A 22176-nucleotide genomic window follows, 5' to 3' on the forward strand; every position below is an offset into this window, starting at 1 on the left:
GGAACCAACATAGGACCAAACAAGTCCCTCTGAATGTGGGTGACAGTTGTATGGCTGGAGGAAACTGTGGGGCCTTTGGCAGTGGGAACAGGAATTATCCCTGCTGCATGTACTAGCTTTCTAGAACCCATTCTTTTTGGTGGGATACCTCGCTCAGCCTAGATATCGTAGGGAGGGCTTTGGTTTTTCCTCAGAGCAATGTGTGTTACCCTCTCTTTGGAGTGGATGGGGGTGGAATAGAGGGGAAGGTGGAGGGAATGGGAGGAGTGGGAACTAGGATTGGTATGTAAAATGATAAATGTAGTTTTTAGATCATTCATTATTATAGTTTTTTGTTGCTGCTGCTATTTTTTTGGCTAGTTGGACCATTGTTGTTTGCCCTTTTCTCTCCGGTTAGTATCAGGATGTGTTGGTTTACTACACTGAACATGATGAACTCTTTTCTTAGGTTTCTTTTCTTCATGCGTTCTGATCATGAAATTTGCTCTTTTCTATGCTCTTGTGACTGGACTGCCTTACTTTCTGTGTGTAGTGTTCCTTTAAATGAATATCTCCTGTAGTGCTGAATTGGTGATCATAGACTGCTTTAGTTTGTGCTTGTCTTTAAATGTCCTTTTGTCTTTGTCAGTATCCATAGCTATCTTTGTTGGGTAACAAAGTTCCATGTTTCCTAACTTGTAAGGATACTAATAAATGATCTGATTTTATGCTGAATTCTAATATGTTTGCCTTTGTGAGTTGGAGGCTTTTCCCTTTGAGCTTTTAGTATTGTCTCTTTGCATTGGATTATATTACCGTGTGACTTGTGCTTTGAAGAGATTTCTATATCTGCTTGGAATTTTAAGCATCTCTTGTGTTTGGATGTCTGTCTCTATAGATTTAGGAAGTTTTCTGTTATAATTTCATAAAACACATTTTCAATTCCTTTAATGTTTATTTATGATCTTTCTATTCTATGGATTAATGGATTGCAACCTTGATCATATTTCATAATTCTTAGATGTTTTGGTCATTCCCAGTTACTTACTTTTCCTTATTGATGTTTAATTGTAGTTCTTTGTTGACTTTTATCTCTGATTTGTTCTAGTGTGTCTTCACCTGGTGGAATCTATTGATGGTGCTTTCTGTTATGCACCTACCTTTTCTCCCCATTAAAATTTTCATTTCCAGTTTACCTCCTCTGTGAATCAGTTTCCTTTTTAAATTTTCTTCTATTTTCGTGGTTTATAAATATTGCTGATTACTTCCTCTCCATTTTCCTCTTTTCACATATGTTGCCGACTCTCTGGTTTTTGGATTGAATTCATCTGCTTATTTTTATATTTTTTCATGTCTTTATTTTAACTGATAAATTTATGATATTTTTACCTCCCATTTTTATATTTGGTAGTTGATGTGTTACTGATCATTTGGAGGAATCGTGATACCTTAGTTTTTTATATTTCTTGTATCTTTTTGCTATAATTTGCATGTCTCTTAGTGTGGCTTTTTCTTCTGGTTTTATTTGGGGATCTTATCAACAGCTGCTCTTGAAGGCTTAATCCCTAGTAAAACTTAGCAAAAACCAACCTGCTTTAACAGCATCAAGTCATAGAAATACAAACATTTGCTTAATTTCTGTTTAAGCCTTCTAGTATACCAATGATGAAAAAATAGCAAATGGAAAAATGACTATAATGTGCTATCGAGTTAAAAATTAAGTAGGATATGTATGAATATAATTAATACAATGAAGTCGGTGTCTTAGTTGGTTTCCTACTGCAGTGACAAAGCACTGTGACCAAGGTATTACAGTTTAATTTGGGTCTCACAGTTTCAGAGGTTAAGAGTGACTATGACCATTACACAGAGATCATGATGGCAGGCAGGCAGGCTTGGTGCTGGGACAGTAGCTGACAGTTACATCTATCTGATCTAGAAGGATGAGGTATAGAGTAGAGACAGACACACAGATAGATATGAGGTGTAGAGTAGAAACAGACAGACAGACAGACACACAGAGACAGACAGACACACACACACAGAGACAGACAGACAGACAGACACACACACACACACACAGAGAGAGAGAGAGAGAGAGAGAGAGAGAGAGGTGTAGACTTTTGAAACCTTAAAGCTCAGCCCTACTGACACACAGTTTCCATCAAGGCCTTCCCAACTTTGGACCAAACTTTCAAACAAATGATTAAATGGGAGTATTTTCATTCAAGCTAACACAGGAACAAGGAAGGATAGAAATAGAGGAGAAGCAAGAAGAAATAAATTAAGAGGGGAAACTGAAACGAATATTATAAAGGGGTAGAAAAGAATAAGAGATTAAGCGGAAAAAGAAGAAAGAAGATTTATCAGTTTTCATAAACAAAATTAGGTAAATGAAGGAAGGGAAGTAAATAAAAATGTAAAAATGTATTTTTTAATTCAGTGCAATCAAGTTAAAGTAGTATTAAGATTAGAGGGAAAAGGAACAATCTTTTCTTTGAAGTCTTCCTAGATATTCCTTGACAGAATCTAATCAGTTCATGACTGACTAATTCTAGTAAGTCTGGATACCAAGAATTATAAGAAGTTTATTGTTTTAGACGACTTCATAGGGTAAAAACTACCTTAATATGTTTGGTCCTGTAGTACAATATCAGGTGAAAAACAAGTAGCATAATGAAACTATAGAGGGTGAAATGGTAAGTCTGTGCTAAAAAGTAAAAATAATAATACTAATAATAATTTAAATGAAATGAGTATGATTTCACTTAGCCCTTAAAGGATTGATATTGCTATGACAGTTGGGGCTTACAGATTTGGAGGAGTAAAATGAATAGTTGTTTCAGATAGTAGTAGCTGCTGAAGCAAAGTTAAAGATACAGAAAGAACAAGTTGTGTTTGGAAAAAATTCAAGAGTTTTGTTTAGCTGGTTGAACTGGTCATAGTAGTGATGAGCTGGAAAGAAACACTAAGGTCGGGTTGAGAATAACCTTGACTCTGTGGAAGACAGTCAGTGGGAGTGCATTCTGTTCAGAATAACATTGTGTAGTTGTTAACTACTTACTTAACAGTTTAAGTATTTGTATATATAAAGAGATGTTTAACTTTATTTGTAGAATGCCAGTTAATGAAAACAGAACGACCAAAGCCAAATACATTTATTATCAGATGTCTTCAGTGGACCACTGTTATAGAGAGAACATTTCATGTAGATACTCCAGAGGAAAGGTAAGAAACTTCTTTATTTGTTATGTTAAAAAATTAGTCTAAGACATATTTGTAGATGGATTTATTATATATTTATTATATAAATAGATGCAATGTGTTACACTTAATTGTTCTATTTCTGTTGTCTTGCATGTTTAACTGGGGCTGGAAAATGATAAATCACCCTTGTTCTATTTTAAAATAGACTCTTTCATAGCAAACAGTATACAGATATTTTTAAAATTTGAGCACATTTTATATACAAACTATCTTTTTGATAATTATTGATTATACTCATATTTGAAATTCTGAATGAAAGACAGTAGGAAATGGTTCAAGTAGCATTCCTGTCTGTATGTACACTAGTTTCAGGTGACTGCCTGCAATATTATTAAGTATTTCCCTCCAGATGTTACTATTTTGACCCTAATTAACAGTTTTTCAAAGTAGAATGTTAATAGCCTGTATGTATATCCATGTACCGTTTATGTGTACTTCCTTCCCAGTGGGACCTGAAGAGAGTTTCAGATCTCCTGGGACTGGAGTTACAGATAGAAGGTTGTGAGCTCCCCTGTGAGTGCTAGGAATCAAATCAGAGTCCTCTTGTCCAGTGCTTGTAATCTTTAACGTCTTTAATGTCTTCAGCACACAGCACACAGTTCAGGATGTGACGACAAAGTGCTTGCTAGATGACTGAACTAATGCGGTGCTGCGTAGTTATTGCATTTCTTGAAAATGCTATGTAGAGTGAATTTTTTGTAGTGGTGTAAATGAAGGCAGACAGAAATTATAATAAAATATTCAGCTTTAATTAGGAAAGACTTACAGAACCCGAGGTTCCCATGGAGAACAGGAAAGCAGAAGGGGCGGGGGGGGGGGAGCACACCAGCAATATTTATTAGAAGAAAATATCCTCAGGGGGCCCCGCACTACAAGCAAGGTGATTGGCTGGGGCTTCCCCTACAATTTTTAACATTTATTGAACTTTGATTTGTTTGAATTGTTGTTCCCAAAGTTGGATATAAGCCAGGTCTTTTAAATTTAGGGTTGTGGGCTTAGACAGTTTTTTATTCTGCAGTCCAGGTTGTCCTAAAACTAACTGTGCCACCCAGGCTTGCTTCAGACTTGTGACAGTCCTCTGCCTTAACTTCCCAAGGGCTGAGAGAGATCTTAAATTTCTAAAACCTTTTGATATTCCTGCAGCATAAGTCTACTCCTTGAAGGATCATTTTTCACTTATGTTTAAGAAAATGAAAATTATCCTATTGAGTATGTTTGTCTAGTTCATGAGGCATCTACTATTTGGAGATTTCATAGAGCTCTAATCTAATGTCAATAGGACTTAGAGAGGCTTGGGGTTAGAAATCCTCTTTGTAATATTCTGACCCTAGACTGAAATTCTTTTGTGTCATAAACTAGATGTATCTCTCTAGTGTGTTCTGTATTTATTTCAATGAATAAAATGAGATTAAGCAGCTTTTTCAAAGTGGAGAGTCTAGTGTTTCAGATATTTCTAATTCATTCTTTTTCACAATTATTAAATTATATGTACATGTGCATGCATGCGTGTGTGTGTGTAGGCTTTTAGATTTTCATTTTCTTTTTTGCCATCATTTTTCTGTTATCTTTAATAGTACGCCTGACTTTAATTAGAAAAACCTGATTAAACTTGAAGCAGTTTCCCATACTATCTTTTGTTGTTTAAATAAAAAATTTCTTAGATATTTAACTGAAATTTTGTTGTTAAAATTATTTGTTAACTTATAGTTGTGTATACCATCTCATATTTTAATGAGTATAAATTTTTATATCTCCTCACACATTTATTTAAGATAGTTTCTTTTGTGTTGTTTCGTTTTGTTTTTTGAGACAAGGTTTCTCTGTAGCTTTGGAGCCTGTCTTGAAACTAGCTCTTGTAGATCAGGCTGGCCTTGAATTCACAAAGATCTGCCTACCTCTGCTTCCCGAGTACTGGGATTAAAGGCACACTCCATCAAAGGCACACTCCATCATTGCTCAGCTAAGATAGTTCTTAGAAATGCATAGTATATTACTGTCTGGTCACCCTACTGTACACTAGCATATTACAGTTACTTCTTCAGCTGTACTCACATTCAGTAATCAGCCTTTCACCATTCATCTATTCCCTCTTACAGTCTCTGTAGCCCCAGGTCATCACTATTCTGTTGTGAAGAGTCCATTGTTAGTTCCCAGCTGCTCAGCCCCAAAATAATCACACCGAAACCATATTATTTGTAATACTGTTTGGACAATAGCTTAAAGCATATTGCTAGCTAGCTCTTATATCTAGAATGAACCTATCTTTATTATTTTATATTTTACCATGAGGCTTGTGTTCTACCAGCAAGGTTCTGGCATCTGTGTGCTGTGGAGTGTCTCCCTGACTCTGCCTTCCTTCTCCCAGCATTCAGTTTAGTTTTTCAATGTTAGTGGTGTGTTTTGATCATAACTACTCCACTGTGACGGCGTAAATGAATGCAGACAGATTATAAAAATATATACAGCTTTAATAAGGAAATAGACTTACAGGACCACAGGTTCCCGCGGAGAACAGGAAAAGCAGAGCAAAGAAGGCTACTGGGATCACGCCCGGCAGATTTATCAGTAAACATTAGCCCGAGGCGAACACGCCCCCAATGGGTGGGGTTATATCCCTACATCTCCCCCTTTTGTCTAAATAAGATAGAACTAAACCAAATACAACAATAACAAATAATAAATATAACAAACAATATTGAGAACAAAAGTTTTACTAAACATTCTATCTCAAGGAGTCTAAATAACATAAAGAGTAACTAGAATTATATAATCTTTAACTCCGTCAAAGATCTGAGAAGGGAATAAATATTACTTAACAAACGAGAGATATCCAAAATGTGCAACAATTGACAGAGACAACTGACTACCTGGGCAATCACCCAAAGTCTCGTTTGCAATGTTGAGTCAACCAACTTTGGCTAAGGCCTAACATAACTGACATACCATTCTTAGAACTATCCTACCCTGTCTTGGCAGGATAAGACAATCCTGTTTCATCCACTTAGGGATATTCTGTATCTTTGTCAGAAGTTGATGTATGGGCTTTTCTTAACCCAAAGGCTAGTTCTGCCAAGAAGACAAGCTCCCAGTGGAGTGTCTTTGGTGCTCAACATTCTCTCAGGAGTAGAGTGGCGTTGCCAGGAGTAATTGTGTCTCATTGGCACAGAAATTTTAGGTTAGATTAAAGGCCATTTTCTACAGCTCTTCGAAGAGGCTGAAGATCGTACTATCTATACTAAATATAATCTCTATGTAACTAAAAGACCTGATAAACTTAAAAATAAATATGACAAACATATAATTCTCAATACCTATCTAACTTGAAGACTGAAAGAATAAACAACTGTGCGATATATGAAGACAATGATCTTCAACTGTAAACAATGTCATAGTATCAGAGGTAGAAATGTACATTGTAATATGGTAGATGTATCAATACAATATAGACAAAGTTATAAGCATACTCATACAAAAATAGAGGTAGTAACACTCACATTCAATATTCAATATATCAATATACAAGAAACAGTACCAATACAATTTTCTATAAACAGTAATTTACAAATACCAATCATTCCATAAAACCAGTTAATTCCCCTTCTTCTTCCTCTTTTTTTTTTTTTTAACCCCTAAGTCCATAAAAATATCACCCCATCCCCTCAACCCTAAACCAAGCACTAAAAGATGTCCCTAACCCTGAGGGCAAACTCTGTTGGGAGAGGGGATGTCGTCCTCTAAGATTGCTTCTTGCTGACATGGGGGCGACGTTCTTCTTAGGGGGTCCTGTGAAAGCAAATGATGGTAAAATTCCCAATTTAACCTTTGACCTAAGAAAATTGTAACTAGTCTCAGAGCGTTTTGAGAAGGTCCGGCCAGAGTGTTGTAAAAAATGTGCACCATTCGAAATTGTTTCATGTAGTTGGTACCAAAAAACAGGTCTAATATTAGCGCTTTAAAAAAAAAATTCATGACGTCATAAAAACCAGATTGAGTTGATGTTGTGGGGCCCCATCTTCATCCTGGAAACTTCAAAGATTACTGTAGGAAAATTTGTTGCTTGTTATGGGAAATTTAAACATTAACAACAAGGACATATACTGACATATAAAGAAAGACACAGATATGAGGAAAGGCAAAGAAAGTTTAAGACATATATATATATAAAAAATTAATACTTACAGAACATGTCCCTCCATCAGTAATTAAATATTCAGGGTCCCTTAAATTCTTTGAAGATGGGTATTTTCCTGTGGAGATAAGAAGAGAACCCTGCCCCCAACCTATCTGTATTACTTACCATCAGTATGATTGCCATCCATGTGATTGAATTGTTATTTATCTTTCCCAACTGGCTTCTTTTCATCAAAACGAACCTTTATCAATTTTGACGGTATCCACAATTTTTCCTCACCTGTGGAGACAAGAGCAAATCCCCTTCCCCAACGCAGCACATCTCCTGGCTTCCATTGTGAGGTCAGCATATCCTTGAAATAAACTGGTTGATTTAGTTCAGTAGACTTTTCCATTATCCATTGTCTTTCTGCAGCCGATGTTCCCTTCTCATTAGCGTTGAGAAAATTCAAGGTTAACAAAGCATTATGTAACCTATTTCTGGGGGTGTTTTCCACCCCTTTCTGTTTGTTCAACATATCCTTTATAGTTCGATTTGATCTTTCTATGACTGCTTGACCTGTAGGATTGTATGGTATACCTGTAACATGCTTGATATTGTAATAATCAAAAAACCGTTTCATTTTCCTAGAGACATAAGCAGGACCATTATCTGTCTTTATTTGTGTAGGTATACCCATGATAGCCATGACTTCTAATAAATGAGTGATAACTGAATCAGCTTTTTCTGAACTTAAAGCCGTTGCCCACTGAAAGCCTGAATATGTGTCAATGGTGTGATGAACATATTTTAATTTGCCAAATTCTGCAAAGTGGAACACATCCATCTGCCAGATTTCATTCCTTTGGGGGCCCTTTGGATTAGCCCCTGCAGGCAGTGGCGTTTGGTTATAGAAAGAGCAAGTAGGGCATTTCTTTACAATCTCCTTAGCTTGTTGCCATGTAATAGAAAACTCTTTCTTCAAACCTTTGCTATTGACATGATGTTTTTTATGAAATTCAGAGGCTTGTAGCACACTACCAATCAATAATTGATCAATTTCTGTATTACCTTGTGCTAGAGGACCTGGCAGACCCGTATGGGATCGGATGTGTGTTATGTACATAGGGCAAAGCCTGTTCCTAATCAAATCTTGCACCTGGATAAACAAAGAGGTTAGTTCTGTATCATCAGGTATAAATTCAGCAGTTTCAATATATAAAATAACTCTTTCTGCGTATTGTGAATCAGTAACTATATTAATAGGTTCTTTAAAATCCCTTAGCACCATAAGAATGGCATATAATTCTGCCTTCTGGACAGAATCATAAGGACTTTGTTCCACCTTACCCAAGTCTTCTGATTTGTAACCTGCCTTCCCTGATTTATTGGCATCAGTATAGAATGTACGGGCTCCAGTTATTGGAGTATCACGGACAATTCGAGGAAGGATCCAAGAAGTTCTCTTTATGAAGTTAAGCCTCTTGCTTTTTGGATAGTTGTTATTAATGTCTCCCAAAAAATTAGCACAAGCTCTTTGCCATGGTTCATTATCTTCCCATAATTTCTTTAGTTCATCAGCAGTGAAAGGCACTATAATTTCTGCTGGGTCTATGCCTGCTAGTTGACGAAGTCTCAACTTGCCTTTTATAATTAACTCAGAGACTTTTTCCACATAAGTTTTCAGTTTCTTACTTGGTTTATGTGGTAAAAAGATCCATTCCAAGATAATATCATCTCTCTGCATTAAAATTCCTGTAGGGGAAATTTTTGATGGTAGTATGACGAGAATACAATTGAGCTCTGGATTTACCCTGTCCACATGTGCCTGTTGTAATTTTTCCTCAATCATCATCAGTTCCTTTTCTGCTTCAGCTGTTAATTCTCTGGGACTGTTTAAATCTTTGTCACCATCCAAGGTTTTGTTCAAATGAATTATTAGATCAGGTGTTATCCCAATAGCTGGCCGTAGACTGGAAATGTCCCCTAACAGTTTTTGAAAGTCATTAAGAGTCCGTAGGCGATCTCTTCGAATTTGTGCCTTTTGTGTCTTAATTTTTTGCAAACCTATTTTATAACCTAAATAATTAACAGAATCTCCCTTCTGAATCTTTTAGGAGCAATTTGCAATCCCCATTTAGGTAAAAGTATTTTTATTTCTTCGAACAGTCTGTTCAAGGTATCCATGTTTGAATCGGATAACAAAATGTCGTCCATGTAATGATATACTATCGATTTGGGAAATTTCTTGCGTATTATTTGCAATGGTTGATTCACAAAATATTGGCACAGGGAGGGGCTATTTAACATACCCTGGGGGAGGACGGCCCAGTGGTACCTCCTCGAAGGTTGAGAATTATTATAAGTAGGCACTGTGAAGGCAAATTTTTCTCTATCTTCTTTTTTGTAAAGGTATAGTGAAAAAACAATCCTTTAAATCAATAACTATGAGAGGCCATCCTTTTGGCAATAAAGAGGGCAAAGGAATTCCAGATTGCAGAGGGCCCATAGGTTGAATAACCTTGTTGATAGCCCTGAGATCTGTCACCATTCTCCATTTACCTGATTTTTTCTTAACCACAAATACAGGAGAATTCCAAGGGCTGGTAGATTCTGCTATATGTCCAGCATCTAATTGCTCTTGTACCAACTGTTCTAAAGCCTGTAAATTTTCCTCAGCTAAAGGCCATTGATTTGTCCATATTGGTTTCTCAGTCAACCATTTTAAAGGCAAGGCTGTTGGTATCTCTGAAGGAACATCAATCACTTGTTCTTGTACAGCCCGCCCGAATGGCCGGTTTTCTCCGTTTGTAATATCTTTTAATATTATTCTCAGAAATATAGGCTCTAGAAGTAGCAGGAATATTAATTTGGGTATTCCATTGTTGTAATAGGTCACGACCCCATAAATTCATTGCAATATTGGCTACATATGGCCTTAATTTTCCTATTTGTCCCTCTGGCCCTATACATTCAACCCATCTCGTGCTCTGCCTTACTCGAGATAGGGTTCCAATTCCCAGGAGCTGAACATTTACATTCTGAAGAGGCCAATACGGATGCCAAGATTCTGGGGTAATGATACTTACATCCGCACCTGTGTCCAGCAGGCCAGTAATAAAAATGCCACTTACACACACTCTCAGCTTTGGTCTTTGATCATTTATAGAAGTTTGCCAAAACACACGGACCTCATCTTTCTGATCATTATTGCTTGTAACAGTAGGCATGGGGCTTCCTAATTGTCCTGACGAGTCACGTTCTCTGTAGTAACTGGAAATGACTGAACCATGTTTGCCATGGGGGCCTGTGAGGCCCCCTCTCACGTTTCCTGTCTGTATTAGGTTGCCTTGTCTATCTCTTGTAGACCTGCACTCATTCGTCCAATGTCTGCCTTTTCAACATCTTCTACATAAACCTGAAGGCTGAGTCCTCCTATTTCTGTTATTTCTAAAAGATGCATTATTATTATTTCTGAAAATCCGTTGTCTACAATTCCTTTTCATATGACCCATTTTGCCACAATTAAAACATTTGGTATTCTGATGTCTCCTTTTACCATTGGAAATTGCTTCTTCTACCCATGCTTCAGTGCCATAGTCAAATGTATCAACATTCAGTGTATGCAAGACCCATTCTTCCAATGGCGCTGATCTGAGCTTTAAAGGTCCCAAAATCCTTTTGCATTCCACATTTGCATTTTCATAAGCCAAAGTCTCAATCATTATACGTCTTGCTTCTGGGTCAGATATCCCTATTTGTACAGCTTTAGTTAGCCTTTGTAAAAAGTCACTAAAGGGTTCTCTCTGACCCTGTTTAACTCTGACAAATGATTCCATTCTCTGTCCTGGGTCTTGCACCCTGCTGTAGTACACATGGAATGTGTGTTTTCATCCAAATTAGCTTGTTCCTGAGGGTCAGAAAATAGCCCCTCTCCTAGAATTTGATCTAGGGAAATCTCAATTCCCTTTGCTCTTTCCTACTGTTCTAAAAGTCTAGCCTCTTGCCTGAATAAGCATTTCCATTTCAATTGCGGTCCACTCTCAAGGACAGCAGAGCTCAGTTGTAACCAGTCAGAGGGTGTGGCTTTATTTGTTGTGGCCCAAGATCTTAGCATCTCTTTAACAAAAGAGGCATTCATCCCAAAAGTCATTACAGCCTGTTTAATTTCTTTGAGATCATTCATACGGACAGGTTCCCATGTATCTTCCTTGATGACCCTAGGGTTTCTGGAACCAACCACTTTCTCTGTTGTTACTACTGGAAAGGCAGGTAGAACTGTAGGTAGAGCTTTGTGGGAATTGTCCCGAAGAGATTTACCCACAGATGTAGTTAAAATTTGCCTTTCTACCTCTTGCTCTTCTTCCTCAGAATTTAGAAATTCCTCAGTCTTTTCAATTCTATTCACCATGGCCTTCTGTAATGTCTGAATCTTCTGTCCAGAATTATGTTCTAAAGCTTTCATTGAGGATTCTAAAGTATGAAGTTTGTCCATTAGAGATAACATCTCATCTTTGGACATAATTTTTATAGCATAAACCTTGCCTTCTTGTATTGGCAATCTTTCCGCCAATCTGTCATAAGCTTTAGACAAAATCCGATTGTTACATTCAGCAGTTTTGATTCTCTCAGTTAATGTTTCAGTTCCTACTGAAAGGGACTGAAGCTTACGATCCAAATCAGCTGTTCCCTCTTCCTTAGTGATGAATTTCTCCTTAACATCAGCCTGTACCTCTTCTAAATTTTGTTCAGTTTGTCGAGTTGTGTTAAACAAAGATCTGTTCTCTGCCTGGAGAACTTCAAACTGATTTTTGAGAAAATTGTTGTCATTCTCAATTGTTTTTAAGCGTTCAACCTCATCTCGTAAAGACTTTATCATATTTCTATTATCAAACCATATAGTACCAAGGAAAACTACGAATCCCAGAAAGATCCATATCTGTGGGCTGACAGATGCTTCTTGTAAAATCTCCCACATGGTACAATTGAAAAGGCTGTTAAAGTCTTGAATGGTAATGTTTTCAGACATTTTTCTTATTTATAAAAGAAAATTATTTACCTGTAATGACGTTTTTCTGCCAGTGGTGGCGAAAGAAATGCACCTGAGTCCACGTGGTCTAAGCCAGAGCCAGTCTGAAACAATTAACTCAAAACAAAAATTATTGTACTGCCTAACAAGGGAAGGGGTCACTTTGCTGCTTTGGTGGCTTTTGCTTCAAAACCGCAGGTGCTTCCGTTAATTCAGGCAGTGAGGCTTTGGAAGGCAAGCAGGGAACGGTTAACTACTCTGTGGGGGTCGCTGCTCTGCAACTGTATCGTGGCCTGGAGTGGGGGAAGGGAAAGCAAGCAGGGAGCAAGCTGAAAGCTAGCAGGCTATGCTCGCCCAATTGCACTTCCTGAGCTCCGGTAACTAACTTGCTCGCAAAGGCTGGGAAAGATGAAGCTTGCGCCCCCCCTCCCCGTGCCGGGGTGGGGACAAGATAGCCCAACGTTGGACGCCAAATGTGACGGCGTAAATGAATGCAGACAGATTATAAAAATATATACAGCTTTAATAAGGAAATAGACTTACAGGACCACAGGTTCCCGCGGAGAACAGGAAAAGCAGAGCAAAAAAGACTGCTGGGATCACTCCCGGCAGATTTATCAGTAAACATTAGCCTGAGGCGAACACGCCCCCAATGGGTGGGGCTGTATCCCTACACTCCACTTCCCCCTTCAAGTCACCCTGGATCACCCTCCACTCTGTAACCCTTCCATACTTAACATTTTTTTTTTCATTTAGAAAAAAGGAAATTTATTGAATCCAAATAGAACCACCAATATGTTCATGAGTGTGGGGATAGCTATTGCAGCAGGAGCCAACCTATCAGTGACCATTCCCCTGAAGAAAACCAACTTCCTTCCCAAGCTGGGCCTGCTTTCCTTCCAATTCATGCTGCAGTGTTGAGTGGCTTTATCTTATACAGGCATCTCCAGTTGCTGTGAGCTCATGAGGATAGCAGGCCTGTCAGGTCCAGCAGGCACTGTTCCCCCAGCCTTCCCTACTTATGACTCTTTACAATCCTTCTGTCCTCATTGTTCTAGGAGCTTTCCAGGTAAGCAGTGTGATACACATGCCCCATTTAAGGCTAAACACTCCATCTATACTCACTTATTTTTCACATTTTGACCAACAGTGAATCTTGTATTAACTTCTGTTTTTGTTAGGGTTTCTATTGCTGTGAAGAGACACCATGACCACAGCTTATAAAGGAAAACATTTAATTGGGACTGGTGTACAGTTCAGAGGTTTAATCCATTTTTGTAACAACAGCATGCAGGATGACATCGTGCTGGAAAAGGAGCTGAGAGTTCTATATCTGCAAACAGTGGGAAGAGAATGAGCTTCCAGACCTGATTTGAGCTTTTGAGACCTGAAAACCCACCCCCATTGACATACCTCCTTTAATAAACCATACCTACTCTTATAAGTTCACACTTTCTAATATGCCTATGGGGGGCCATTTTTATTCAAACAGCCACAACTTCCATTTACTATAAAAAGAGACTTTTCTTATGAAGACTGCACTAAATTTTGGGTATAAAGTTAGTTTAGAAGACAGTCTGGTATGTCTAGTTAGCAAAATAATAATAATATGTTCTCCCTTAGAGCCTGTGAGCTACCTGGCAATGGTCCTTGGCCTGGTTTTCAGCATCAGGCATGAGTTCCCTTCTATATAGTGACCCTTGAACCCTGTTAGGAAGTAGATGATTACTCCCATAGTGTTCACGTCACTGTTGCACCTGAAGGAACATCTTGTCAGACTGGTTACTGTAACTCAGAATTCACAGATCGCTAAGACTGGTGTTTAGTTTTCTTTCCCAGTAGCCTGCACTGCAGCTTTTAGTAACTGTGAAAGATAACCTTCAGGAAGAAAACATCTAGGTTAGTACCAGCTTAATTTCTCCTCCTGTCTGAAAGTTATGAAGAAATTAAAAACATTCTTAATAGTTACATTGTATCTAACTAGATCGGAAATTGTCTTGTGTTTCATTTATAATTTCTAAGAATTATCTAAATATATGTGCAAAGATTTAAGACAGTGTTAAAACTACAAGACAAATATGGTATGGAACTAGATATACATAGGATTCCAGATAATAGAATTATTTTACAGTGATTAATAATACTAAGCATGTATGTCAGTATGCTTAAGGCTGGGGAATTGAACAGAGAGAAAATATAAAAAAGAAACACAGTCTAAAACTAAGTTAAAACTTTTGTAATTGTGATTACTAGTGAATGATTTTAAATAAATTTATTTTTTTAAAAAAACTATTTTTTCTCATTGTACGCATCAATCCTTGTTCCCACTCCCTCCACCTCCCTCCAGTCCCACCCTCCTCCACTCTTCAGAGAGGGTAAGATTTCCCATGGGAGGTCAACAAAGTCTAGCACTTTGCTTTACCAAGACCCTCCCTATTATATTTAGGCCTAGCAAGGTATCCATCCAAAGAGAATGTGTTCCAAAAATCCAGTACAAGCATTAGGAATAAACCCTAGTCTTCCCACCAGTGGCCCACTGTCTGCCCTAGCCATACAACTCTCACCCACGTTCAGAGGGCTTAGTTTGGTCCTATTCTGGTTCCGCTGCTATCAGGTCAAAGTCAGTGAGCTTTTTTTTTTTTAGCTCAGGTCGGCTGTTTCTGAGGATATCCCCATCATGGTCTTGACCCCTTTACTCATATCATCACTCCTCCCTCTCTTCGACTGAACTTTGGGAGTTCAGTCCAATGTTCTGCTATGGATCTCTTTCTCTGTATTTAAGATAGTCATCAATAGGACTATAGGGCAAGGCCAGTGCAGGCACCCTCTCCACTATTGCTTAGGGTCTTAGCTGGGGTCATCCTTGTGGATTTCTGGGAATTTCTCTAGTGCCAGGTTTTTTTTTTTTATTCTTTTTTACTTACAATTTCCAACTGCTCCCCGTTTCCCATTTCCCTCCCCCTCCTCCCACATATTGCCCCCTCCCCCTGTTCCCCTCCCCCTATCCCCACTCCACTTCTCCTCCCCCTAGTCCACTCCCCCTCCCTCTCGATACTGAAGAGCAGTCCAAATTCCCTGCTCTACATGAAGACCAAGGTCCTCCCACTTCTATCTAGGTCCAGGAAGGTGAGCATCCAAACAGGCTACGCTCCCACAAAGCCAGTTCATGTATTAGGATCGAAACCTAGTGCCATTGTCCTTGGCTTCTCATCAGCCTTCATTGTCCGCCTTGTTCAGAGAGTCCAGTTTCAACCCATGCTTATTCAGTCCCAGTCCAGCTGGCCTTGGAGAGCTCCCAATAGATCGGTTCCACTGTCACAGTGGGTGGGTGCACCCCTCGTGGTCCTGATTTCCTTGCTCATGTTCTCCCTCCTTCTGCTCCTCATTTGGACCTTAAGAGCTCAGACGGTAGATCCAAATTGGGTCTCTGTCTCTCTCTCGATCCATCGCCAGATGAAAGTTCCTGTGCCATTCTCCTTGGCCTCTCGTCAGCTCTCATTGTCCACCACATTAAGAGAGTCCGGTTTTATCCCATGTTTTTTTCAGTAGCAGTCCAGCTGGCCTTGGTGAGCTCCCAATAGATCGGCCCCCCTGTCTCAGTGGTTGGGTGCACTCCTCATGGTCCTGACTTCCTTGTTCATGTTCTCTCTCCTTCTGCTCCTCATTATAACCTTGGGAGCTCAGTCCGGTGCTCCAGTGTGGGTCTCTGTCTCTATCTCCATCTATCGCTAGATGAAGGTTCTATGGCGATATGCAAGATATTCATCAGTATGATTATAGGATAGGTTCATTTCAGGTTCCCTATCCTCAGGTGCCCCAATGAGCTAACTGGGGACATTGCCCTGGGCTTCTGGTAGCCATTCCAGGTTCAAGTCTCTTGCCAACCCTTAGGTGGCTCCCTTAACTAAGGTATGAGTTTCCCTGCTCCCCCATCCAACCTTCCTTTACCCCCAATCACCCCGATTCCCCCAGTTCCCCTCATCCTCTCCTTCACACTTTTCTCTCCCCATCTCCCCTCATCCCCATCCCACCCCACCCCCCAAGATTCCCATTTTTTGCCCATCAATCTTGTCTATTTCCCATAGCTGGGAGGATATCTATATGTTTTTCCTTGGGTTTACCCTCTTGTTTAGCTTCTTTAGGATCACAAATTATAGACTCAGTGGCCCCTATCCATGGCTACAAACCAATTATGAGTGAGTACATCCCATGATCTTCTTTTTGGGTCTGGGTTACCTCACTCAGGATCGTATTTTCTATTTCCATCCATTTGCATGCAAAATTCGAGAAGTCATTGTTTTTTACCGCAGAGTAGTACTCTAATGTATATATATTCCACACTTTCTTCATCCGTTCTTCTATTGAAGGGCATCTAGGTTGCTTCCAGGTTCTGGCTATTACAAATAATGCTGCTATGAACATAGTTGGACAAATGCTTTTGTCATATGCTAGGGCATCTCTTGGGTATATTCCCAAGAGTGCTATTGCTGGGTCCAGGGGTAGGTTGATCCCAATTTTTCTGAGAAACCGCCACACTGATTTCCAAAGTGGTTGCACAAGTTTGCAGTCCCACCAGCAATGGATGAGGGTACCCCTTTCTCCACAACCTCTCCAGCAAAGGCTATCCTTGGTGTTTTTGATTTTAGCCATTCTGACAGGTGTAAAATGATATCTCAAAGTTGTTTTGATTTGCATTTCTCTGATCGCTAAGGAGGTTGAGCATGACCTTAAGTATCTTTTGGCCATTTTAACTTCTTCTGATGAGAATTCTCTGTTCAGTTCAGTGCCCCATTTTTTAATTGGGTTAATTATCCTTTTAAAGTCTAGTTTCTTGAGTTCTTTATATATTTTGGAGATCAGACCTTTGTCTGTAGCGGGGTTGGTGAAGATCTTCTCCCAGTCAGTAGGCTGCCCTTTTGTCTTAATGACAGTGTCCTTTGCTTTACAGAAGCTTCTCAGTTTCAGGAGGTCCCATTTATTCAATGTTGCCCTTAATGTCTGTGCTGCTGGGGTTATACATAGGAAGCGATCTCCTGTGCCCATATGTTGTAGGGTACTTCCCATTTTCTCTTCTATCAGGTTCAGTGTGTTCAGATTGATATTGAGGTCTTTGATCCATTTGGACTTGAGTTTTGTGCATGGTGATAGATATGGGTCTATTTTCATTCTTCTACAGGTTGACATCCAATTGTGCCAGCACCATTTGTTGAAGATGCTTTCTTTCTTCCATTGTATACTTTTAGCTCCTTTATCGAAAATTAGTTGTTCATAGGTTTGTGGGTTAAAATCCGGGTCTTCTATACGATTCCATTGGTCGACTGCTCTGTTTTTATGCCAGTACCACGCTGTTTTCATTACTGTAGCTCTGTAATAGAGTTTGAAGTCAGGGATGGTAATGCCTCCAGAAGTTCCTTTATTATATAAGATTGTTTTGGCTATCCTGGGTTTTTTGTTTCTCCATATAAAGTTGATTATTGTCCTTTCAAGATCTGTGAAGAATTTTGATGGGATTTTAATGGGGATTGCATTGAATCTATAGATTGCCCTTGGTAGAATTGCCATTTTTACTATGTTGATCCTCCCAATCCAGGAGCAAGGGAGATCCTTCCATTTTCTGGTATCCTCTTCAATTTCTTTCTTCAATGCCTTAAAGTTCTTGTCAAATAGATCTTTCACTTCCTTGGTTAGAGTTACCCCAAGATAGTTTATGCTTTTTGTGGCTATCGTGAAAGGTGATGATTCTCTTATTTCCCTCTCTGCTTCCATATCCTTTGTGTATAAGAGGGCGACTGATTTTTTGGAGTTGATCTTGTATCCTGCCACATTACTAAAGGCGTTTATCAGCTGTAGGCGTTCTTTGGTGGAGTTTTTGGGGTCGCTCATGTACACTATCATATCATCTGCAAATAATGCAAGTTTAACTTCTTCCTTTCCAATTTGAATCCCCTTTATCCCCTTATGTTGTCTTATTGCTATTGCTAAAACTTCGAGAACTATATTGAAGAGGTATGGAGAGAGTGGACAGCCTTGGCGTGTTCCTGATTTTAGTGGGATGGCTTTAAGTTTCTCTCCATTTAATTTGATATTAGCTGTCGGCTTGCTGTATATAGCTTTAATTAAATTTAGGTATGACCCTTGTATCCCTAATCTCTCCAAGACTTTTATCATAAAGGGATGTTGAATTTTGTCAAATGCTTTTTCAGCGTCTAATGAAACGATCATATGGTTTTTTCTTTCAGTTTATTTATATGATGGATTACATTGATAGACTTGCGTATGTTAAACCAGCCCTGCATCTCTGGTATGAAGCCTACTTGATCATAATGGATAATTTTTCTAATGTGTTCTTGGATTCGGTTTGCCAGAATTTTGTTGAGGATTTTTGCATCGATGTTCATGAGTGAGATTGGCCTGTAATTTTCTTTCTTGGTTGGGTCTTTGTGTGGTTTTGGTATCAGAGTTACTGTAGCTTCATAAAAGGAATTTGGCAATGACTCTTCTGTTTCTATATTGTGAAATACCTTAAGGAGTATAGGTATTAGGTCTTCTTGGAAGTTCTGGTAGAATTCCGCATTGAAACCATCTGGTCCTGGACTTTTTTTGGAAGGGAGGTTTTTGATAACTGCTTCTAATTCTTCACGACTAACAGGTCTATTTAGGTTGTTCACCTGGTCCTGGTTTAACTTTGGTATATGGTATTTATTTCCAGTTTTGTGGCATACAGGCTTTTGTAGTAAGATCTAATGATTCTCTGAATTTCCTCTGTGTCTGTGGTTATGTCTCCCATTTCATTGCTAACCTCGTAATGGCCCCCTCAATCAAGATACCTTTCCTTACTCTGCCTTGCTGTCCTTTCCTTATCTTGACTTTATGTTCCATCAAGTTCTCCTCCCCCTCCTTTTCTCCCCTTCTTCTCCCCTTACACCTTCTCCATGCTCCCAATTTTCTCAGGAGATCTTGTCTATTTCTCCTTCCCAGGGTGATTCATTTGTCTCTCTTAGGGTCTTCCTTGTTTCCTAGCTTCTGTGGAGCTGTGGATTATAGTCTGGTTATCCTTTGCTTTACATCTAGTATCCACTTATGAGTGAGTACATATCATGCTCATCTTTCCGAGTCTGGGTGACCTCATCCAGGATAGTTTTTCAAAAGTTCCATCCATTTGCATGCAAATTTCAAGATGTCATTGTTTTTTTTTATTACTACTACATAGTACTTCATTGTGTAAATGTACCACATTTTCTTTATCCATTCTTCAGTTGAAGGGCCTATAGGTTGTTTCCAGGTTCTGGCTATTACGAATAATGCTGCCATGAATATAGTTAGTTGATCAAATGTCTATATAGTATGATTGAGCATCTTATGGGTATATGCCCAAGAATGGTATTGTTGGGTCTTGACGTAGGTTGATTCCCATTTTCTGAGAAACAGCCACACTGATTTCCAAAGTTGCTATACAAGTTTGTATTCCCACCAGCAATGGAGGAGTGTTCCCCTTACTCTGCATCCTCTCCAACATAAGCTGTCTTAGAGTTTTTGATCTTAGCCATTCTGACTGGTGTAAGATGGTATCTCAGAGTCGTTCTTATTTGCCTTTCTCCGATGGCTAAGAATGTTGAACATTTCCTTAAATGTCTTTTGGCCATTTGAGATCCTTCTGTTGAGAATTCTCTGTTTAGATCTGTACCCCATTTTTTAATTGGAGTATTTGGTATATTGATGTCTAGTTTCTCGAGTTCTTTATATATTTTGGAGTTCAGTCCTCTATGTGGTGTGTGGTTGGTGAAGATCTTTTCCCATTTAGTAAGGTTCCTTTTTGTCTTATTGACTGTGTCCTTTGCTTTCTGAAGCTTCTCAGTTTCAGAAAGTTCCATTTATTTATTGTTCCTCTCAGTGTCTATGCTACTGGTATTACATTTATAAAGTGGTTTCCTGTAACATGAGGGCCTGCTTGCTGGGGTTTCTGTCCTGCCTGGTCCCGCAGTCATTATGTCCCAAAGAAAAATCACAGAGTTGTTCTACATTAGATATAAACTGATTGGCCCATTAGCTCAGGCTTCTTGCTAACTCTTATAACTTATATTAGCCCATTATTATAGTATATGTTAGCCACATGGCTCAGTACCTCTTTCAGCGGGGCAGGGTCACATCTTCCTTTTTTTGTGTCTGGGCAGGACTGGGGAGGGAGCTTCCTCTTTCCCACAATTCTTCTGTTTTTGACCTGTCTCTTCTTCCTGTCTGGTTTCCCACGTATATCCTATCTGGCTGTTGACCAATGAGCATTTATTTAAAATATAATTGACAGAATACAGACCATTGTCCTACACCAGTTTCCTGTGCACATGCGTTAAAAGCTTCTTCCCACTTTCTTTTCTATGAGATAGTGAATGGTTTTAATTGTGAGTTAGGCTTCACTTAGTGAAAATTAGTGATCTTGAACATGAGTGAGAAGAGAATATCCAACAGGAAACATGCAGAGACAAGACAGAAAATAAAAACTGATGATAGTAGAATATGGGGCAGATTATGCAATGAGGCACTCTTACAGATACATCATTGAACTTTAATTTGAGAGAATGAGACAGAAGAGTTTAAATTAATAGTGCACGAACATTTTCTAAAGTGTCTAAAGATACAATGCCACAGAACCAAAAGTTCTACAAATACCAAGTAAGCAAAATACAAAGAAAATTACTATTTCAGTAAGATTGACTGTTTTTTGTTTTGTTTTGTTTGATTGGTTTTTCAAGACAGGATGTTTTAGTTAGGGTTTCTATTGCTATGAAAGGACACCTTGACTTTGGCAACTCTTATAAAGGGGAACATTTAATTGAAGTGACTGCTTACAGTTTAGAGGTTCAGTCCATTATCATCATGGGAGGGAGGATGGTGGCATGCAGGCAGACATGGTGCTGGCTGGCTACATCTTGATCAGAAGGCAACAGTAAGTGGTCTGTGACACAGGGAGTAGCTTGAGCATAGGTGACCTTAAAGCCTACTCGCACAGTGCTGCACTTCACAGAACCAGGCCACACTTACTCCAACAAAGCCACGCCTCCTAACAGTGCAACTCTTTTTGGAGTCCATTTTCTTTCAAACTACTACCCAAGGTTTTTCTCTTTATTCCTGGCTGTCCCGGAGCCTGTTTTGTAGACCACGCTGGCCTTGAACTCAAGAGATGTGCCTTCCTCTTCCTTCTAGAAGCTATAACAAAGTAAAGGCATGTGCCATCACACCTAGCTGTCCATTAAGTTTGTTAAATACCATAGTGAATGAGAAAGAATGTTTATTCCTCAAAGGAGCAACAGATCAAAAGGTAACATAACAATTGGAAAAATTGATGAAGGATAACATATTGAATAAAATAATAATTGGGGATAATGTATTCATATCCCCAGAGTGCTGAAATCATGTAAGTACCAGAATATGTTCCAAGAATGAAAAGAAATTTAAAATACTTTTAGTTAGAGGGATCATTGAGAAGACTGAATAGGTAAACTTAAGAAAGATTCACATTTAAGGGGAAGTATTATATCAATAGGTAGGATTTGTGCAAATAAAATTTAATTGTAGTTTCAAAAGCCTTTAACTGAACTTTTTTCTTATTTTTCTGTTTTGAAACTTTTTGATATTTTACTTTTTAGATGATAATTTAATTTTTTTTCCCTTGTGGCCTTGCCTAACAAGGTTTTCTTTTTTTTTTTATTGAAAAAAAAATTTTCTGCCTCCTCCCTGCCTCCCATTTCCCTCCCTCTCCTCCCGCCCCTCTCCCCCTCCCCCCACTCCTCTTCTC

General features: G+C 38.9%; 1 protein-coding gene across 3 annotated transcripts in view; it reads left to right on the forward strand.

The window, feature by feature from the left end:
• The window catches only part of Akt3 (AKT serine/threonine kinase 3), a 244109-nt gene that overhangs the window by 134937 nt on the left and 86996 nt on the right, over window positions 1-22176 (forward strand). For all 3 annotated transcript variants that reach the window (XM_057770332.1, XM_057770331.1, XM_057770333.1), the window contains one exon: window positions 3096-3207. In XM_057770332.1, the coding sequence (XP_057626315.1) occupies window positions 3096-3207 (112 nt within the window). The remainder of the gene's footprint in view (window positions 1-3095; window positions 3208-22176) is intronic.

The sequence above is a fragment of the Chionomys nivalis genome, chromosome 5 (assembly GCF_950005125.1).
Source record: "Chionomys nivalis chromosome 5, mChiNiv1.1, whole genome shotgun sequence".
Taxonomy (NCBI): Eukaryota; Metazoa; Chordata; class Mammalia; order Rodentia; family Cricetidae; genus Chionomys; species Chionomys nivalis.